Genomic DNA, 16,387 nt, shown 5'->3' on the forward strand with positions numbered 1-16,387 from the left:
AAGTATGTTACTTAGCGCTGTTGTGACAGTGAGATAGCCATGTTATCCATTTTTTAAAATTACAGTGGCATCAGAATGTTAGCCCTTTATTCTAGAAGATACTTGACATTTTTGTTTGTAATGCTTAGTTACATCTGAGGCACTAATCCTCCATATAGACGTGTGCCAGATCTAGTTTGAAGCTCATCTAGAGGCCTTGATTTGACATATCATACTTCTACATACATTCCTTTACCTTAATCCTGTGTAATTTCTCCTCCTCTTATGTTTTGAAAATAATATCATCTCCCTTTCTTTCCCTCCATATCCCAAATATGCGCATGCCTCTCTTCTGCTTTGAAACTGTGGCTGCAAGTATCATCTGCATCAGAAAATGCCAGCTTGTTCTTTCTAAAGGCCGTGTACCTGATTTTTCTTTAAAGGATGATTTATACTTAGCAAAGGCAGTCCCATCTATACCCTTCTGTTCCTAGCTACCTTTATACTACTTCTTGCTATACTTGCTTAAATTTTGTTTTGTTGCTAGGTTTGTTCAACTGAATTTTCAGGGTCACTAAGCAGGCTTATTTAGGAGACAACTAACAAAGGACTGTTAGGTTGGTCATTTGAATAAACTTGTATTGTGGGGAATATTAGAACATTAAATTAGGAATTTAGGAGCAAGAAAGTTTCTATTTCCCTGTAGCAGCTGCTAAAAAGTATGAAATTGGCAAACAGATTTCAAATATAAATAGTATATTTCACCACTTTGTAAATTACTTTGGACTTCAGTTGCCTCCTGTTATAAATGTACATGTGAACTTCTCATGGTTGACGTATGGGGTCTAATTCTTATAACCCCAGTACTTAAAACTGGCTCTGGCGTATAAAAGTACTCAGAATATGTTTGTTATGTGAGACATTACCTGAAGATTAAAAGTCATCTGTGATGATTCATTTATTTTTAGGTAAGCTCTTACCATTATTTAAGGAGTACATTTGGAAATACATACTTTAAATGTAATATTTTTAAAAAGTATTTTCTGTTAGACCATAGAAATGATTGAGAAAGAGCAGAGAGAAGTGGAACGACGACCGATCACCAAAATAACTCATAAAGGTGAAATAGAAATTGAGAGTGATGCCCCAATGAAAGAACAAGAAGCAGCCATGGAGATTCAGGTAAGGATAGATATGCCATGTTTTATAGCTCAAATCATGAAGATTCAGAAAAGATTTTTTCTCCTAATGCTTTTTAAAGTAGAGAAAATAATTTTTAAAATATGCATCCATTTTAAAATAGCTTTATTTTCTTGGTTTAGTGGCATTTTTGAGTATTGAGTAATGTTTCTCTTAGTGTGCAGATTGCATTATAGGTACCTGTTAAACACTCATTAAAATGTAGATTCCTGGAGTGCTCTGATACAGTGAATTTCTTTTTATTTTTGGTGGGGATAGTGTCTTGCTTTGTTGCCCAGACTGGACTGCAGTGGAGCAATCTCTGCTCACTGCAACCTCCACCTCCCAGGTTCAAGTGATGCTCCCACCTCTGCCTCCCAAGTAGTTGGGATTACACATTCAGGTGATGCTCTCAGCTCTGCCTCCCAAGTAGTTGGGATTACAGGCATGCACCAACACACCCAGCTAATTTTTATATTTTTAGTAGAGAGTTTCACCATGTTGTCCAGGTTGGTCTCAAACTCCTGACCTCAAGCGACCTGTCCACCTCAGCCTCCCAAAGTGCTGGGATTACATGTGTGAGCCAGTGTGCATGGCCTGACTTAGTGAATTTTTTAGTAGGCTTAGAAATCCATAAATGCTTCTTAGGCAGATTGTCATTTGATAGGTGGCATAGCTTTTCATATTTTCAAAAATCAGTGAAGGAATAAAGTCTTAGTAGAAATAATTTAAAGTCTTACTAGAAATAATTTAAAGTCTTATTAGAGAAGCCTTGAAGAATGTGGGATGTATAAAATTTTGTTCTATTTTAAGTCACAGTTAAAGGTCAGCATTCATTTTCTTAAGAAATAGTTAAAAAAAACAAAAACCTATCAGAGGAACAATTTCATTTTAGAAAAATATAAATGGAAAATATAATTGGACTTTGATAACTGAGGCCAAATTTTTTAATCTAAAACTAACTTTTACTTTCACTTATGTTAGGAACCAACTGCCAATAAGTCATTGGAGAAGCCAGAAGGATCTGAAAAACAAAAAGAGGAGGTTGACTCCATGTCTAAAGATACCACTAGTCAACACAGACAGCATCTCTTTGATCTCAACTGCAAAATTTGCATTGGTACTTATAAGTTTTTCTTCCTATAATTTTGCATTCATTATCAAAGGAGTATATGTATATGCGAGTATATGTAATTTAAGTAAGTTTTGTTTGCCCAATATTGGTGGTAAGGCACTCACTCAGTCTTTGAGCAGTAGCACTTTTGTGTGACTGGTGTTCTGGGTTGAGGTATAGTTTAAAAACTCTTCTTGCTAGAGTCAGATGACAAGAATTTTTTTTCTTTCTTTTCTTTTTTTTTTTAACATTCTGCTTGCATTTTTTAATATCTAGAGATTTCTGGAAAATCTTCAGGTTTCTCCTATGAGTGAGAACACGCGGTGTTTGATTTTCTGTTCTTGTATCAGTTTGCTGAGAATGATGGTTTCCAGGTTCATCCATGTCCCTACAAAGGACACAAACTCATCATTTTTTATGGCTGCATAGTATTCCATGGTGTATATGTGCCACATTTTCCCTGTCCAGTCTATCATTGATGGGCATTTGGGTTGGTTCCAGGTCTTTGCTATTGTAAACAGTGCTGCAGTGAACATTCGTGTGCATGTGTCCTTATAGTAGAATGATTTATAATCCTTTGGATATATACCCAGTAATGGGATTTCTAGGTCTTGAGGAATTGCCACACTGTCTTCCACAATGATTGAACTAATTTACACTCCCACCAACAGTGTAAAAGTGTTTCTATTTCTCCACATCCTATCCAGCATCTGTTGTCTCCAGATTTTTTAATGGTCGCCATTCTAACTGGTGTGAGATGGTATCTCAATGTAGTTTAGATTTGCATTTCTCTAATGACCAGTGATGATGAGCATTTTTTCATATGTTTATTGGCCTCATGTATGTCTTCTTTTGTCAAGTGTCTCTTCATATCCTTTGCCCACTTTTGAATGGGCTTATTTGTTTTTTTCTTGTAAATCTGTTTTAGTTTTTTGTAGATTCTGGATATCAGCCCTTTGTCAGATGGGTAGATTGCAAAATTTTTTCCCATTCTGTTGGTTGCCAATTCACTCTAATGACTGTTTCTTTTGCTATGCAGAAACTGTGGAGTTTGATTAGGTTCCATTTATCTATTTTGGCTTTTGTGGCGAATGCTTTTGGTGTTTTGTTCATGAAGTCTTTGCCTACACCTATGTCCTGAATGGTTTTGCTTATATTTTCTTCTAGGGTTTTTATGGTGTTATGTCTTATGTTTAAGTCTTTAATCCACCTGGAGTTAATTTTAGTGTAAGGTGTCAGGAAGGGGTCCAGTGGCTTTCTGCACATGGCTAGCCAGTTTACCCAACACCGTTTATTAAACAGGGAATCATTTCTTCATTGCTTGTTTTTGTCAGGTTTGTCAAAGATCAGATGGTTGTGGATGTTGGTGTTGCCTCCGAGGCCTCTGTTCTGTTCCATTTGTCTATATCTCTGTATTGTTACCAGTACCATGCTGTTTTGATTACTGTAGCTTTGTAATATAGTTTGAAGTCCCATCACCTCCAGCTGTTCTTTTTTGCTTAGAATTGACTTGTCTATGCAGGTTCTGCTTTGGTTCCATATAAAGTATAAGGTGTTTTTTTCCAGTTCTGTGAAGAAGGTCACTGGTAGCTTGAAGGGGATAATGTTGAATCTGTAAATTACTTTGGGCAGTATAGCCATTTTCATGATATTGATTCTTCCTAACCATGAGCATGGAATGTTTCTCCGTCTGTTTGTGTCCTCTCTGATTTCGTTGAGCAGTGGTTTGTATTTCTCCTTCAAGAGGTCCTTTACGTTCCTTGTTAGTTGTATTCGTAGGTATTTTATTCTCTTTATAGCAGTTATGAATGGCAGTTTGTTTGATTTGGTTCTCTTTAAGTCTGTTATTGGTGTATAGGAATGCTTGTGATTTTTTGCACATTGATTTTGTATCCTGTGATTTTGCTGAAGTTGCTTATCAGTTTCAGGAGATTCTGGGCTGAGACAATTGGGTCTTCTAAATATACAATCATGTCGTCTGCAAATAGAGACAATTTGACCATGTGGTCTGCAAATGGAGACAATTCAACTTCCTCCTTTCCTATTTGAATATCCTTTATTTCTTTTTCTTGCCTGATTGCTCTGGCTAGAACGTCCAATACTATATTGAATAGGAGTGGTGAAAGGGGGCATCCTTGCCTAGTGCCAGATTTCAAAGAGAATGCTTCCAGTTTTTGCCCATTCAGTATGATATTGGCTGTTGGTTTGTTGTAAATAGCTTTTATTATTTTGAAATACGTTCCATCAATACCTAGTTTATTGAGGGTTTTTAGCATAAACGGCTGTTGAATTTTGTCAAAGGCCTTCTCTTTATCAATTGAGATAATCATATAGTTTTGTCTTTGGTTCTGTTTATGTGGTGAATTATGTTTGTAGACTTGCGTATGTTGAATCAGCCTTGCATCCCCAGGATGAAGCCTACTTGATCATCTTGGATAAGCTTTTTGTAGTGCTGTTGCAATCGGTTTACCAATATTTTATTGAGGATTTTTGCATCTACGTTCATGGATATTGGCCTGAAGTTTTCTTTTCTTGCTGAGTCTCTGCCGGGTTTTGGTATGTGGATGATGTTGGTCTCATAAAATGAATTTGGAAGGATTCTGTCTTTTTGTATTGTTTGGAATAGTTTCAGAAGGAATGGTACCAGCTGTTCTTTGTATGTCTGGTAGAATTTGGCTGCGAACTCATCTGGACCTGGGCTTTTTTTGGGTGGTAGCTTCTTAATTCCTGCCTCAACTTCTGCCCTTGTTATTGGTCTATTCAGAGTTTCGACTTCCTGATTAAGGCTTGGGAGGATGCAAGTGTCCAGGAATTCATCCATTTCTTCCAGTTTTACTAGTTTATATGCATAGAATTGTTTGTTATAATCTCCGATGATGGTTTGTATTTTTGTGGAATCTGTGGTGATATCCCATTTATCGTTTTTTTAATTGCATCTTTTTGATTATTCTCTCTTTTTTATTAATCTGCCTAGTGGTCTATTTTGTTGATCTTTTCGAAAAACCAGCTCCTGGATTTATCGATTTTTTTTTTTGAAGGGTTTTTTGCGTGTCTGTCTCCTTCAGTTCTGCTCTGATCTTAGTTATTTCTTGTCTTCCGCTAGGTTTTGAGATTTTTTGATCTTGCTTCTCTAGCTCTTTCAATTTTGACAATAGGGTGTCAATTTTGGATCTCTCCTTTCTTCTCATGTGGGCACTTACTGCTATATATTTTCCTCTAGAGACTGCTTTAAATGTGTCCCAGAGATTCTGGTATGTTGTGTCTTCGTTCTTGTTGGTTTCAAAGAACATCTTTATTTCTGCCTTCATTTCATTGTTTATCCAGTCAACATTCAAGAGCCAGTTGTTCAGTTTCCATGAAGCTGTGCGGTTCTGAGTTCGTTTCTGAATTCTGAGTTCTGAGTTGTTTGCACTGTGATCTGAGAGACTGTTTGTTATGATTTCCATTCTTTTGCATTTGCTGAGGAGTGATTTATTTCCAATTATGTGGTCAATTTTACAGTAGTGTGATGTGGTACTGAGAAGAATGTATATTCTGTGGATTTGGGGTGGAGAGTTGTATAAATATCTATTAGGTTTGCTTGTTCCAGGTCTGAGTTCAAGTCCTGGATATCCTGGTTAATTTGCTGTCTCATTGATCTGTCTGATATTGACAATGGGGTAAAGTTTCCTACTATTATTGTGTATGACTCTAAGTCTCTTTGTAATTCACTAAGAACTTGCTTTATATATGTGTCTGCTCCTGTATTGGGTGGGTATGTATTTAGGATTGTTAGCTCTTCTTTTTGCATTGATTCTTTTACCATTATGTAATGGCCTTCTTTGTCTCTTTTGATCTTTGTTGGTTTAAAGTCTAATTTATCAGACGAAAATTGTAACTCTTGTTTTTTTTACTCTCCATTTGCTTGGAAAATCTTTCTCCATCCCTTTATTTTGAGCATGTGTATCCTTGCATGTGAGATCAGTTTCCTGGGTACAGCACACTGATGGGTTTTGGCTTTTTATCCAATTTGCCAGTCTGTGGCTTTTGATTGGGACGTTTAGCCCATTTACATTTAGGGTTAATATTGTTACCTGTGAATTTGATACTGCCATTTTGATGCTGGCTGGCTGTTTTGCCTGTTAGTTGATGCAGTTTCTTCATTGCATTGATGCTCTTTACCAATTTGGTATGTTTTTGCAGTTGCTGGCGCGGGTTGTTCCTTTCTATGTTTAGTGCTTCTTTCAGGAGCTCTTCTAAAGCAGGCCTGGTGGTGATGAAATCTCCGATTAATTGCTTGTTTGTAAAGGATTTTATTTTTGCTTCACTTATGAAGCTTAGTTTGGCTGGATATGAAATTCTGGGTTGAAAGTTCTTTTCTTTAAGGATGTTGAATATTGGCCCCCACTCTCTTCTGTCTTTTAGGGTTTCTCCTGAGAGATCTGCTCTGAGCCTGATGGGCTTCCCTTTGTGGGTAACCCCACCTTTCTCTCTGGCTGCCCTAGCATTTTCTCCTTCATTTCAATCCTTGTGAATCTGACAATTATGTGCCTTGGGGTTGCTCTTCTTGAGGAATATCCTTGTGGTGTTCTCTGTATTTCCTGGACTTGAATATTGGCCTGCCTTGCTAGGTTGGGGAAGTTTTCCTGGATAATATCCTGAAGAGTATTTTCCAGCTTGGATTCATTCTCTCTGTCACTTTCAGGTATACCTATCAAATGTAGATTAGGTCTTTTCACATAGTCCCATATTTCTTGGAGACTTTGTTCATTTCTTCCTTTTTAGCCTTTTTTCTCTAATCTTGCCTTCTCGTTTTATTTCACTGAGTTGACCTTCGACCTCTGATGTCCTTTCTTCTGCTTGGTCAGTTCAGCTATTGAAACTTGTGTATGGTTTGCAGAGTTCCTGTTTTGTGTTTTTCAGCTTCATCAATTTACTTATAATTCTCTCTAAGCTGTTTATTCTCATTAGCATTTTGTCAAATCTTTTTCAGGGTTCTTAGTTTCTTTGCATTGGGTTAGAACATGATGTTTTAGCTCAGAGAAGTTTCTTATTACTCCCCTTCTGAAGCCTGTTTCTGTCAGTTCATCACACTCATTCTCCTCCATCCAGCCTTGTTCCCTAGATGGTGAGGAGTTGTGATCTCTTGGAGGAGGAGAGGCATTCTGGTTTTGGGTGTTTTCATTCTTTTTGTACAGGTTTCTTCCCATCTTTGTGGATTTATCCACCTATCGTGTTTGTAGTTGTTGACTTTCAGATTGGGTCTCTGAGTGGATGTCCAGTTTGTTGATGATGAAGTAATTTCTTTCTTTTTCTTAGTTTTCCTTCTACCAGTCAGGCCCCTCTTCTGTAGGACTGCTGAGGTCCACTCCAAGCCCTGCTTGCCTGGGGATCACCTACAGCAGCTGCAGAACAGTAAGGGTTGCTGCCAGTTTCTTCTTCTGCTATCTTTGTCCCAGAAAGCTACCCGCCAGATGTCAGTCTGAGCTCTCCTTTATGAGGTGACTCTTTGGATATATGGGGGTCAGGGAGCTGCTTGAGGAGACAGTTAGTCCTTTATAGAAGCTCAAGTGCTGAGCTGTGAGCTCCGTTCATTCATAGCTGCTGGGCAGGTATGTTTAAGTCTGCTGCAACAGAACTCATAAGTGCCTTTTTTTCCCCCCCAGGTGCTGTGTCCCAGGGAGTTAGGGCTTTATTTATAAGTTTCTGTCATACTGCTGCCTTTTTTCAGGTCTACCCTGCCCAGTGAGGACACAGCCTAGTCACAGTCTGCCTGTAGAGGCTTTGCTGAGCTGCTGTGGGGTCTGCCCAGCTGCCGTGTGAACTTCCATGCAATCCCTCGCACTTTTGCTGGGAGCTGCAATCCTGAGCTGCTCCTAATTGGCCATGTTGCATCTGTCCCGCCAGATGACAATAGAATGAACATCTGAAATTGTGGACAATAGTGATGATACTGTCATTTACTAAAGGAAAGTAGTAAAATAGCATTTATATTTTATTATTATACCTAACAGACAAATCAGAAAGTGAAATTACTTTTTTTTAAAAAAACTGTTTTTAAGAGCAATTTTAGATTTCTAGCACAATTGAGAGGAAGTTACAGAGATTTCCCATATAACTGCTACCTCCATATGTGCATAGTCTCCACTATTATCAACAACCCACACTAGAGTGGTGCAGTTATGACAACTGATGAACCTACATTGAAAAATAACGACCCCAGATCCAGTGTTTACGTTGGCATTCATTCTTAGAGTTGTACATTCTGTGGTTATGGATAGATGTTAAAGACATGGATCTGGTATTATAGTAGTATACAGAGTATTTTCACTGTCCTAAAAATCCTCTTTACTCTGTTAATCACTTCCCGCAGCACCCCCACCAATCCCTGGAAACCACTGATCTTTTCACTGTCACTGTAGTTTTGGCCTTTTTCAGAATATTGTATAGTTGGAATCATCTAGTATATAACATTTTCACATTGGCTACTTTGACTTAGTAATATGCATTTAAGGTTCCTCTATGTCTTTTCATGGCCTGATAGATAGCTCATTCTTTGTAGCATTGAATATTATATTCCATTTTCTGGATATATAGCTCATTTATCCAGTCACTTACTTTAGGAGATGTTTTATTCCAAATTTTGGCAATTATGAATAAAACTAGTATAAACATCTCTATGCAGCTTTTTGTGTGGATGTGTTTTCACCTTTTTTGGGTCAATACCATGGAGTACAATTGCTGGATCCTATGTTAAGAGTGTGTTTATCTTTTAAGAAACCTCCAAACTATTTTTCACAGAAGCCGTGCCATTTAACCTTCCCGCCAGCAATCAATGAGAGTACCTATTGCTCCACATCCTTGCTAGCATTTGGTGTTGTCAGTATTCTAGATTTTGGTCATTCTAATAGTTGTGTAGTGATACCTCTCTGTTGTTTTACTTTTGCATTTTACTGATGACATATGTGGAGTATCTTTTCATACTTACATGGCATTTGTATAGCTTCTCTGGTGAGATACCTCTTCAGGCATGTATAGTCATGAACTGTTGCTGATAATCCAAACCTGGGTACAGATATACAGATTTGACTTAGTTCTTTATGTTACTTCTCAAGACTATTGGAATTTGGTGTGGTTTAGTTAAAAGATAATTGTCAGAGAACTAAGAAACCTGTTTTAGGTTCTAGTAATAATATTTTTATTTTAGCTTGTTTGAGTTGTTTAACATTCTCTTCTTCTAAGTTTTCACATCACTAAGAAAGGAATTACACTCTCTAGTCCAGGGGTCCAAACCCCCCCCAGGGCCACAGACCTGTACTGGTCCATAGCCTGTTAGGAACTGGGTTGCACAGCAGGAGGTGAGTGGCAGGCAATTGAGCATTACCATAGCATGAGCTCGGCCTCCTGTCAGATCAGTGGTTGCATTAGATTCTCATAGGAGCGCAAACCCTATTGTGAAATGAACATGTGAAGGATCTAGGTTGTGTGCTCCTTATGAGAATCTAACTATTAATGGTTGATGATCTGAGGTGTAACAGTTTGATTCTGAAACCATCTCTCCCCTCATCACCATCCAAAATTGTCTTCATGAAACTAGTTCCTGGTGAGAAAAAAGTTGGGGACCACTAATCTTTTCCATATTTTCTCATGATAAGTTTTACATGTAGGAAATACTTGTAAAGTGATTTTAAGGGAAAATTCACTTTATTACAGGTAGATCCATGCACGATTTGCTTTGAATTTCATTTCAGATAAGCTTAGATCCCTGTATATAGAAGAGGGCTGGCAGTGAGAAGAACACAAGTGAATTTTCTGCTGATTCTTAAATGTGGTTGTAATATAACTAAATGATGACAGATATTACCCCAGGAAATGTATGGTTACTCAACCATCAAATCATAGAACCTGAAAAACTTTAGAAAATGAAAGTGGGTCAAGTTGTGAAAGTTGCAGTTAACAACAGCTTTTTTCTTTTGGTGTATTCTGGGCTTAGGTCGAATGGCACCACCTGTAGATGATCTTTCTCCAAAAAAAGTAAAAGTTGTTGTAGGAGTAGCTCGTAAACATTCAGACAATGAAGCAGAAAGTATAGCAGATGCATTGTCTTCAACCTCAAATATTTTGGCTTCTGAATTCTTTGAGGAGGAGAAACAAGAATCTCCAAAGTCAACATTCTCTCCTGCTCCACGGTAATTTTCTCTGTTATAAATTCTGTAATACTCATTATAGATCTTTACCAGATTATACTTGCAAATCTTCAAAACCAGAAAAGTGACATATTGGGAACTTTTCATTTGAGAAAGTAACTGTGCTTTCCTGTACTTTGAGATAAAACAAGACTTTGTAAGTAAACTTATTTTGAGTGGTTTGAGTGAGAGACATGAGTGTGTGGGGAAACAGCTTTAGAATTCTCTTTAATTGTGTTGATTCTGTCTGGGCACAGTGGTTTATGCCTGTGATCCCAGCACTTTGGGAGGCCAAGGTGGTGGATTACGAGGTCAGGAGGTTCAAGACCAGCCTGACCAACATGGTGAAACCCCATCTCTACTAAAAACACAAATTAGCTGAGTGGGTGGTATGCGCCTGAAATCCCAGGTACTCAGAAGGCTGAGGCAGCAGAATTGCTTGAACCTGGGAGATGGAGGTTGCAGTGAGCCAAGATCATGCAATTGCACTCCAGCCTGGGCTACAGAACGAGACTCTATCTCAAAAAAAAAAAAGAAAAAATTAATAATAATTGTGCTGGTCCTAAAAGTCAGCACTTTGGGAGGCCGAGGTGGGCGGATCACAAGGTCAAGAGTTTGAGAAGTCTGAGCAAAATCCCGTCTCTACTAAAAATACAAAAATTAGCCTGGCATGGTGGCATGCGCTTGTAATCCCAGCTACTCAGGAGGCTGAGGCAGGAGAATTGCTTGAACCCAGGAGGCGGAGGTTGCAGTGAGCCTAGAAGTTGCCACTGCACTCCAGCCTAGGAGACAGAGTGAGACTCTGTCTCAAAAAAAAAAAAAATTATTATTTTTGTGCTGGTCCAAAAGTCAGGGATAGATTATTAAAAAAGAAATGCTCCAGCCAAGAGGGAAGATTTTGTAAAACATTATTATTTAAATATGAATGTAATTTTATAAAATTAAAGTATGAGCTCTTTGTCAGTAGCCTTATATTTTGGCCGCCTTCACCTGCTAAAATAACGATGTGTAAGTAGGAAATCAACTTATTCATCAGCTTGTCTTTAGACTTTTTCATATCATTTTCTAGTCCAGAGATGCCTGGAACTGTTGAGGTTGAATCTACCTTTCTGGCTCGATTGAACTTCATCTGGAAAGGTTTTATCAACATGCCTTCTGTGGCAAAATTTGTTACCAAAGCCTATCCAGTATCTGGCTCCCCTGAATACTTGACAGAGGTACTGTGAACTTTTCTGCTCTTCTGTGCCTGAATTGATATGTGTATTTCTGAAAGTAATAGACAGGGAAATATGGTGGAGTTAGTAATAAAAATATGTATTAACAGTGATTCTTAAACAGTTTAAGTAATATAGTTATGAATTAACAAATGGATCTTTAGAATTGTAAAAACAAACTATACTCTGAAAGTTTTAAACTCCCGTGTCCTGCACTTTTCTCAAGGTGTACTACCTCACTGTGCCAGAGAATTAAAAATCAATGAGAGTCTTTATGGATATCCAAGTTTTTCTTTGAATACACACTTAAATAAAAGATTACACATTTTTGGCCTTTAATGTCAACCCAGTAAGAAGATTTTTTTATTGTTGAACAAGTCTTCTGTTTTCCCCACTGTTTATGTTTCCCCAGCTTCATGACTACAGTTCTTACCTGCCTATTTCTGTGAATGTGGTTTATGTAGACTGGGAGTTGAAGCTTTACAACTATTTGAAAACTAGTGAGACTAGTGACTAATTGCTGCAGGTAGTACCCTTGGTTGGTTTTACACCTGAGGGAAATAGGTAGAAACTATTACATAGTATTTATGGAAAATAAGCAGCAGTAATATAACATTGTGATAAATGAGGTGACATTTTTTAACTATTTTGAAGGAAATATATTTTCATATGTGTATGGAAGGAAAATAAATCAGTACATATATACATATATGTTGTATTTATATTGAGATCATATTTTGCTATTTTGTTCATATCTGACCTTTCTTATTTATTCTCCATTTGCTTATTTTAAAGAATTAAAAGATTTTTTAAAATTCCATTTAGTATTTCAAAAAGGCTAAAACATATATGTCTATTTATTTAAGGCTATCATAAACTTTTTTTTGGATTAGGCTGGAATTAGTTTAATTCAATATAATATTGTTTATAAAATGTGGATCAGTTTATTTGGTTAGCCATTGTGGGTTTTTTTTTTTTTTTTTTTTTTTTGAGACAGTCTTGCTCTGTTGCCCAGGCTGGAGTGCAGTGGCACAATCTCCACTTACTGCAACCTCTGCCTCCTGGGTTCGAGCCATTCTCTGATCTCAGTCTCCCATATAGCTGGGATTATAGGTATGCGTCATCACACCTGGCTAATTTTTGTATTTTTAGTAGAAACGGGTTTCACCATGTTGGCCAGGCTGTTCTCGAACTCCTGACCTCAAGTGATCTGCCCGCCTCTGCTTCCCAGAGTACTGGAATTAACAGATGTGAGCCACCACTCCTGGCCTAGCAGTGTGTTTTCAATTAATAAACAGCCTGATCACTTTTATATACAGTTTGCTTGATAAATATTTTTAAAATGTGAGTTTTATAAGAGAAAAATGAAATGGTGTTTCTGAGTAAATCTGTTTAGAAATTTAATGTTTGGTCAGTCCATGGTGAACATAATTATTCCTTTAAATGGAGAGTTAAACCCTTAACTACAAAATCCTTTGATTTTAAACATAATTATTATTTTCCCCTCTGAGGCACAGTTTTTATGTGGTTGCTTTCCAGATTTTCACTTCCATTTTATACTTGTTTTTAGTTTGGGACTAAACTCCCAAATAAATATATTTTAAAGTAGTTAATAATTGAATAAACTAAATTGGATTTAATATCAATTAAGTTTTTATGGTTTTTCTCAGTCTTCATGGAAAAAATAGGAATGTACTGAAGAAAGTTTTAAAGATTCTTAATTGCTTTTATGTGTAGTCATTTGTTTTCAGAAAGATTGTGCCTTTAAAAAAAAACCTTAATTGATTATAATATTATTCTCCTCTGTGCAAAAATACACTCTGTAATTATATTTGGTAACCTCTGAAATTCAGCTGTTAATTATTAAGGAATGTTCCTGCCTACTACTACCAAAAAGGGAAGTTACAGTCTCTCTTAATATTCTGGAATATGCGGTGTTCTTCCTGAATTGGTAATGTGGTATGTGTGCCATTGCTTCCCTTTCCCATCTTACATAGGGAGATTGGGCAGAACTCAGAATTTTTCTTAGTAGCTGTATTTTAGGCATCAGTTATTTGTAGTTGGCATTTTAAGTAAAGACAAATTTTTCTGTCTATACTATGTTTTCTGATGTATTTTTAATAATCTTACTGATTTTTCATTACTGTTTCAAATTAGTCTTAGAACCAATTTGTTTGAATTAGTAATGTCATAATAAAGATATTCTATATATATATAGATCTCTTTTTTTTTTTTTTTTTTTTTTTTTAACTACAGGACCTACCAGATAGTATTCAAGTAGGTGGCAGAATATCACCTCAGACAGTTTGGGATTATGTGGAAAAAATAAAAGCATCAGGAACCAAGGTGAGGAAAACTTGTTTCACTATGCCAGCATGGGAAAATGTTTAGGAGGGAAATAGTTCAGAATTCTTATGCAAGGGTGCAAGGTCTCCTGGGGAAAGGAGGCAATACACATTTTAAGTCTACATAATATACCTCACAAAACTGAACTAAAGCCATTTGCTGAGGAGACTAAAGAATACAGTATTTCTTTTTTTCCTCTCCTCTTCTGGGATGCTCTCTTTGTGTGGCTTCTTAATGTTTTAGAGTAATTATTGAGATGCACCCTGGAATTTTGCCTTGCTTCTATTATAGACATCTGTTTGAGTTAGGGCACAGCTAAGCTGTTGCAAAAAAAGAGACTCTAAAATATAGTGACTCTTAAGAATATAGAAGTTAACTGGAATGTTGTCCTCATCAGTCTAACATACCAATTAGGAGTAAATGAGGAATACCTGTCTAGTTGTTTCAGAGGCAGATTGCAGTCATCAACTTCCATTGGAAAGAACCTAGTCACATCGCCATACATAGCTGCTAGGGAGGCTGGGAAATGTAATGTTTATTGGATGGCTCTGTGCCCAGCTAAAAGTTAAGGGTTTCTCATTAGTAATAGGAGGAAAAGAGAAAAGATACTATGAAATGCCTCTATCACAGTAATATTTCTATTCTTCCTTTATCTCTGTTTTTTCTTTTTTTTTTTTAACTTATAGAATATTATTACAGATGAATATTTAATCATTAGAAGAAATCGTTTTTCCCTCTAGGGGATGCGTTAGTACCTACAATATTACAGGTTTCAATAAATGTTGAAGTCTTGAATAAACGAATGTTACTTTTCTACCTCTTTTTCCAGAAGTCTCTAGTTTTTCTTTGGAGTGATCCAAAATGCATAACCTTAAGCTGAAAAGAATATTTTGTTCCAATACAGATTTTAGAATTTAAATTGATACAGTGTTAAAATACAAATTAACTTTAAAGCACTAATAAAAATGAGTAGTATTACTCTTGGACATTTTGAGAATCACTCTTGAATCCACATATATCACTCTTGAATCCAAGAATTGAATCATCTTGAATCTAACACTTTATAGTATGTCTCCAACTGAGCAGATTTAAACGCTGTAATAGTTGTTAATAACATACGTATGCTGATTTTTACTCTAAAAGAGGGCAGCTTAGATCACATTTTATAAGAAATGGAGTCATATTTCAGCTCATTCACCTGTTTTCCTTAGGAGCTTGCATCAGTTTTTAGGCTTTGCAGCAAATCTGGCTCTCCCATTTCAACCATATACCATCATGAAAAAAAATCTGTTTCTAACAGTACCAAATATATTACAAATTGTAATCATCAACTTCCATTGGAAAGAACTGTTTTCTAATGCTACCAAATTAATTACAAATTGCAGTCATCAACTTCCATTGGAAAGAACCTAGTCACATAGCCATACATAGCTGCTAGGGAGGCTGGGAAATGTAATGTTTATTGGATGACTAGGACTGTCTTTTCTATCTGAAGCAAAGTCAAGAACCTAGAAGCAAGCAAGAAAATTCCTAAGTAAGCCAAATACTTTACAAAATTTATGATCTGTATGTATTTAAGGTCTCTTCATCCAGCCCTTTTTATTCCTAAATTCAGTGACTATTAACTGAATTATTAGTTGATTTGTCTGTTTGTGTATATAAATGCATGGTAGGGTGGAAGTGTTGGGTGCTTTTAGTTCCCAGTGGGTCAAGAACATAGGAAGGCCTTTGTGGCGGTTACAGCATTGGAAATCAGGATATAGTGTAGATATCAGAAGACCTAGGTTTCAGTAATATCTCTGCCACTGACAAGTTGTATCTATCCCCTTCAAAAAATTCTTTAATCACCTCGGGACTCCATTTCTTATGTTTCCATAAGAAATGTAAACCATCAGATAAAACAGATCTATTAATGTGATCAGTAAAGCTCTTAAGAGTTACTTCCTTTTAATATTTTCTGTATTTAAGTTGGTAAACCATGTTATTTGGTACCATAAATATAAAGTTCAATAGAGTGTTATTAACTGCGAAATAGTATTTAAAACCAAGCTACTCTTTAGCTTATTATCTTGAACAAACATTTGTTATTTTCTTGAACAGGAAATTTGTGTGGTTCGCTTCACACCAGTAACTGAAGAAGATCAAATTTCTTATACTTTGCTGTTTGCATACTTCAGTAGCAGGAAACGCTATGGAGTAGCTGCTAACAACATGAAGCAGATTAAAGATATGTACCTTATTCCTTTGGGTGCCACAGATAAAATTCCACACCCTCTTGTGCCTTTTGATGGACCTGGTAGGTATACGTTTTAATAAGAGGATAAGAATCAAATAACATGGGTGATGGGACCAGAGAAAAGACTTACTCTACTTTCTTTCTCAGGAGTCAG

At 36.6% G+C, this 16,387-nt stretch overlaps 1 protein-coding gene across 11 annotated transcripts in view; it reads left to right on the forward strand.

The window, feature by feature from the left end:
• PHF3 (PHD finger protein 3) overlaps positions 1 to 16,387 on the forward strand; it is an 82,918-nt gene that overhangs the window by 63,543 nt on the left and 2,988 nt on the right. For all 11 annotated transcript variants that reach the window (XM_078369476.1, XM_078369477.1, XM_078369481.1 and 8 more), the window contains 6 exons: positions 1,030 to 1,161; positions 2,143 to 2,278; positions 10,245 to 10,440; positions 11,507 to 11,654; positions 13,908 to 13,997; positions 16,098 to 16,293. In XM_078369476.1, the coding sequence (XP_078225602.1) occupies positions 1,030 to 1,161; positions 2,143 to 2,278; positions 10,245 to 10,440; positions 11,507 to 11,654; positions 13,908 to 13,997; positions 16,098 to 16,293 (898 nt within the window). The remainder of the gene's footprint in view (positions 1 to 1,029; positions 1,162 to 2,142; positions 2,279 to 10,244; positions 10,441 to 11,506; positions 11,655 to 13,907; positions 13,998 to 16,097; positions 16,294 to 16,387) is intronic.

Source organism: Callithrix jacchus, chromosome 4 (genome assembly GCF_049354715.1).
Source record: "Callithrix jacchus isolate 240 chromosome 4, calJac240_pri, whole genome shotgun sequence".
NCBI classification, from domain to species: Eukaryota; Metazoa; Chordata; class Mammalia; order Primates; family Cebidae; genus Callithrix; species Callithrix jacchus.